Genomic DNA, 5,836 nt, shown 5'->3' with positions numbered 1-5,836 from the left:
CAGTCTGACTAATCTGTTTTTTTTTCTTTCTATAAAACTGTCACTATTAGAGCTGATTAACTGTTTAGCTGCAATGGGATCTTCAAGAGAATTGATGGTCATAGTTATGCAGCTATTAAGGAAAGTGTATAACTCCCTCATGGCTTAGGTGTAGTACAAGCACAAGAACTGCACATATTATTGTTCTGTCATAACAAGCAGTCAGTGCTACAGCCTCTGTACAGGCAGAAGGAGGGAGGGGGATCGGGGAAAGGGAGGAAAGGGAGGAAAGGCAGGAGAGGAAAAGGGGAGGGAGAGAGAAAATAAGAGTGCACATAGCACTGCTCATTTTGGAATAGTATCAGCACTGCACAGATCTATGCTGTCAGAAAAAGCAAAACAAGGGAAATACAGCAAAAGTGGGCACAGATGCCATTCAGTGGCCCTGCAAAGTCTGGGAGATACAGCAAAAAAAGAGAAGGACATACACACATAATATATATGCAGACATACATATATAGAAACACACACAGAATAGGTGTACACACATAGTATATGTACAGTCTTAAATATATAGATACACACATACAGTATATATGCACACACATAGTATATGCACAGATTTACATATAGTTATACACACAGCATATATGCACACACATACAGTATATGTGCACACTTACACTTGCACAAACACATAAATACAGTGTATCTGAACACTTACACATATAGGTATACACACACACTGTAACTCTTATACACACACACACACACACACACACACACACACACACACTGTGACTCTTACACACACAGAGACACACACACACAGACACACACCCAGTGCACCCTATATACAACAATGTTGCACTACCATAGAATATCCCTTGCAGTGCAGCAGCCAGCGATCATCATAGGGACATCTTATATAAGGGACCAAGTAATACATACATGAGCTGGAACAAGATAAAGTACTGACCTGAGAAGCCTCTATGACCTGGCTCCACTGACGGAGAATGTGCTCTGTGACAGCTGATCTCCTGGCAGGTGTGTGGCTGCTGATCTGACCGGTGTGTGTACTGTGGACGTTGATCTGGTCAGTGTGTGTGGGTGCAGTGGAAGCTGCTGTGACCGCTGTGTGGGCGCCGTGGCCACTGCATCGCACAATGTGATAGATCTGAGCGTGCAATTTAAATGCCTGGGCTAGAGCGAGCCGTCACCGCTGTGCAGGGAAACTTTCTGATGCTGCGCTTCCATTGGCTGAGCCGATCACGTGACGCCACTTGACTGTACATTCAGCTCATGTTCTACTGCTGGCTCTATGGAGGAAGTGAGAAAGTTGGCACAATCACCCTGGACTGGACAGACACCATCAGTCAGTGATAGATGGACTATGCCAGAATGAGCTCCTTCCTGGATTACCCCAGCCTGATGGCCGGAGAGCCCAGAGCCTTCCACCCTGACCATGGACTTACAACTTTCCAGTCCTGCGCAGTCAGTGCCAATAACTGCAACAACGATGATCGCTTTATGGTTGGAAGGGGGGTCCAAATAAGTTCTCATCACCATCATCATCCTCACCAACCTGGAGCCTTCCAGAGCCACAACAACCTGGGCATGTCATACCCACACCCCAGCTGCGCTGCAGGATATGGCATCCAGAACTTCAGCACCAGCTATTCCCACTTCCCCATAAATCAGGAGGCAGATGTCAGTGCAGGGTTCCCCAGCGCCGTGTACACAGGGAATATTGCCTCTACTGTTGTCCAGCACCATCAGCACCAGGGCTATGTGGACGGCACAGGGTCCGCTCACTACATCCACCACACCTATGGGCCAGAGCAGCAGAACCTGGCCATGGCAGGGTACAGTAATAATGTCAGCAGCCTCCACATCAACCACCAGGAAGTCTGTCGCTCACCTTCTGCCGAAGCTTCTCCTTCAACACAGACCTTTGACTGGATGAAAGTTAAACGAAACCCCCCTAAGACAGGTAAGCTGGTTCAGTGGGCACTGCTGTGGGCATACATGAGTTGTCAGATACTGTTACCAGTGTCATGTGTCCAGACCATGGACTTTTACATTGAAAACATAATCATTTCTTATATTACAGTACAGTAATGGTAATACTCTTGAATATCAATCTAATCCATGTGGTGGTGGTGGTGGGGGGGTAGATACTTTAACTGTGCCAACTTGTGACTCATCTGTGCTTGTACACTACAGGTAAAGCTGGAGAATATGGATATGCAGGACAACCCAACACAGTCAGAACCAATTTTACCACTAAACAGCTGACAGAATTAGAAAAGGAATTTCATTTCAACAAGTATCTGACCAGAGCCCGAAGGGTGGAGATAGCAGCTGCCTTACAACTTAATGAAACCCAGGTGAAGATCTGGTTTCAGAATAGAAGGATGAAACAGAAGAAGAGAGAAAAAGAGGGTCTTCTTCCCATATCCCCTTCAGCCAGCACAGGAAGCGATGAGAAGTCAGAAGAGATGTCAGATAAATCCAGTCCATCACCCTGTGTCCCATCTCCTGCGTCTTCTACCTCAGACCACCTAAATTCCTCCAACTAAGACCACATAGCTGCTACAAAAAGACTCTTGGAGCCTGGTTCCTTGTATGTGAAATGCCAGTTGGCATCAATGTTCTGTTTGCACAAGGTTTTCTCAAAGTATTTGGCATTTGCGTCAATGAACCAAGGATGACTCTCTGATCAGTATTGGCATGTACTCATAGGAATCCCAGGTATGAGCCCCTGGTCAAATCCACTGGAGATATGTGTTTGTCTACCTGCTTGGTGCCATCTGGGTACCAAAACCTCTTAAAAAGGTGATGCACTATAGAAAAAACAAAGTTTACACAATTGAAAGACTTATTAATTTAAAAGTGTTTTCTTCTTTATGTGTCAGATTGTAAATATTTCCTGCAGAGGCTTTTTTATCAGTTCTAATTCATAATTGATTTTTTGTGGTGTGTGGAGGAGAAGACTATCATGTAATTTACGGCACACAATAAAACAATTCACAGTGTGCTTCCCCAAGTTTCGTGCCTCTACATGTATTATGTTCCTGAATCAATATTCATCTCGGATTAATTCAATCTCTGTATATTGTCTTTGGCCAAATACGCTGTATATTCTGTGATTCCTGTTTGAGTCTGTGCACGATGAATATCGATCGTCTCTTTCCGATCTACACTGAGTTTTATCAGTTGTAATATGTGATTAAATATATTTCGATACAGAACATGATGGTCATTGGATCTGTGTAATATTCGGGATACAGGGTGTAAAATGAGAAGAGCTGCAAACGAATAAAGTGCTTTAAAGTGACATAATTTTGTCTAATTCTTCAGATGATCTCTAAAATCGTTGTAGCAGCATTGTAGCAAGACATTAACTAAAAAAACTACAGAGACGTCCTTACAGTTTCAGAGTTTCTGTTTGTGCAGATCCTCTTCAAGTGACACCTTGGGGGGAACATCTTGGGTCAAGAACTGGTGAACTTTTCACCTTGAGTTGAATGCTGACATGTGTAAACAGAGAAGACTGACAAAAATGTACAGCTTGTCTTCAGCCAGTCTTTCCTCACATAGAACCATATAAACATAAGTAATCACATGGCTTCTTCATTTAAAGGGTCATTTCAGATAATGCTAGTTAACCAGGTCATTGCATTTATTTGGCTGATTCTGGGCACCATAATCAGAATTATTATTATTTAAATACCAGACAGGTTTAGTAGGAAACTGAAACTCTGGTAAAGTTAGTTGTTGCAAAATCCAGCAAATTCTCCTAAAGTAACAAAACTTGTGGCGTCTGCTGCTGACTTCAAAGAAACCCTGAGTGCAGCTTCTTGCTCCTTCTTCATAGCTCCTTTGTTTCTAGCAGTTTGGATCTAGGTAAAGGCAGATGTCTTGATTCTTTACTGTACTTTAATGTGTTAAATATCATTACCATAACAACAAACTTCTTCCCCTATCTGAAATGGTATCTAAAGGGAACTTTTGTGCTGCGCAAGAGGCTTAGAGGAGAACTTCAAAGGAAGCTATAATTTAACCTGTGAGGAGCTATTCAGCGCATGGTAATGATGGCATGACTTACCTTGTAAGTCCAGAACAAGAACATGGGAAAAAACACAACACATCACAAAGAGAGAGGTCACAGAAAGGACGAACATTGTATGACATAACGGATTTCCTAAAGAGATTGGGGCAAACCACATTCAAGCCGCAATGAATGGACTTTTACATTTGTCAGGGCAAATATTCATGTAACATCAACGATTGCGGTAACAACTTAATGACCATCAATGAATCTTAAGTATATTATGATAATATTTATTATAGTAATCATCCTTGTCTTTAGAATACATCCACACAATTGTTTTTCTTATTATTCGTTTCCTCGAAATTGTTTTGATAACATGTTGCAAAAACACAAAGGCAGAACTTAAACAATAAATCCATTTATTCACGTATTTCTTTACAGAAATATAGAATTACTGAACAAAAAGTGAAAAGTAATACACTGATAACAAAAATTATGCAATATATGTCCATTTAAAATACTTTATTTTTTTATGTTTCTTTGCAGTGGAGTTTCTTAGGAGAGTTCATTAAAGGTTAGAAAACGACAAAAAATATCTAACATATATATATATACACACACATATATATTATATATAGTGTGTGTATGTGTGTGTGCACATACACACTATATAATAATATTAATGTGTATGTGTATATATATATTCATATTTATATTTTTGCATGTATATATATTCACACACATATACACACTAACACATATATACATATGCTAATATATATATATATATATATATATATATATATATATATATATTAAATAAATACACACATTATATATATATATATCTTCAAAAATAGCAATTTCTGCTTTTAGTTTATAATATAAATAATACATGTGCTATATTTGATTCTCTGGAAATTTACTTTTGAAGCAATACAGACACCTCTAGGTCTTCCTCTGGGGTATTCAGATTGAAACTGATCAATATTTACTTAGTCTAAAAGGCTTGTTGAAAAGGAATCTAACAACAAAATGTTTAGTTGGCTACTCCTGTTTAATCTCAGGTTCACAGAAAGTTCAGACACAAATGAATTCAGGGACAAGTCACATTACAGGGAATTCTAATGGTTTATCTGTCCATCAGCTACAGGCAGCAATTACACAGGGTCCTCATTAGCCACTGCCTGCTAATCATCATTCCATTATACTCAATATACAGTGCTACTTTAATAAGATGCAACTTCTACAACCTATCTGAAGTTTGGTTGTATAGTAATTATTCTGTTATGATCAGTACTGTAGGTATAGAATGACATTTAGATTACCATGATTCTCAAAATGAATTATTCTCATTTCATGAAAACTGTATATAGCATGTACAGTTGTATTCACTACATGCTTTGTGTGAAAGTCCATAAAATATGCAACCACCTACTTTAAAGACTTTACTCCAAGAAGGCAAAAGATGTCCTTCTGATACTCAATGTACATTAATCCTATAGTTCATCGTCAGATCACTGTAGAAAAAAGCCTATATACATATGTATCTATCTATCTATCTATCTATATATATATATATATATATATATATATATATATATATATATATATATATATATATATATATACACACAAGCAAGCACACTTTCTGTTTTATCCCTATATTTAATTCTATTCATGTTGGAGTTTCACATGTAATTTTTTCAGCCTGCAAAATCAGAAGAAAGAAAGTTCAGACATATTCACATGTAAATTACTATTTTACTATTTCACTGAGTGACCTGGTTACAAAAATAA

At 38.8% G+C, this 5,836-nt stretch overlaps 1 protein-coding gene across 1 annotated transcript; it reads left to right on the top strand.

Moving 5' to 3' along the window:
- Positions 1–314: 314 nt before the first annotated feature.
- Positions 315–3,324, top strand: HOXA1 (homeobox A1). Its single transcript, XM_073677902.1, has 2 exons — positions 315–1,972; positions 2,206–3,324. Exons 1-2 carry the CDS (start codon positions 1,366–1,368, stop codon positions 2,559–2,561), a joined length of 963 nt encoding a protein of 320 aa, XP_073534003.1. The 5' UTR covers positions 315–1,365; the 3' UTR covers positions 2,562–3,324.
- The last annotated feature ends 2,512 nt before the right edge of the window (positions 3,325–5,836 follow it).

Source organism: Phyllobates terribilis, unplaced genomic scaffold (genome assembly GCF_046119375.1).
Source record: "Phyllobates terribilis strain yellow unplaced genomic scaffold, ASM4611937v1 Scaffold_4__5_contigs__length_816908805, whole genome shotgun sequence".
Lineage (NCBI taxonomy): Eukaryota > Metazoa > Chordata > Amphibia > Anura > Dendrobatidae > Phyllobates > Phyllobates terribilis.
This window is presented reverse-complemented; position numbering and strand designations above follow the sequence as displayed.

Coding starts and splice junctions, on each gene's coding strand:
- HOXA1 (XM_073677902.1), top strand. CDS start 1,366: ATGGACTATGCCAGAATGAGCTCCTTCCTGGATTACCCCAGCCTGATG. Junction 1,973..2,205: donor ACGAAACCCCCCTAAGACAG/GTAAGCTGGTTC, acceptor TGTACACTACAG/GTAAAGCTGGAGAATATGGA.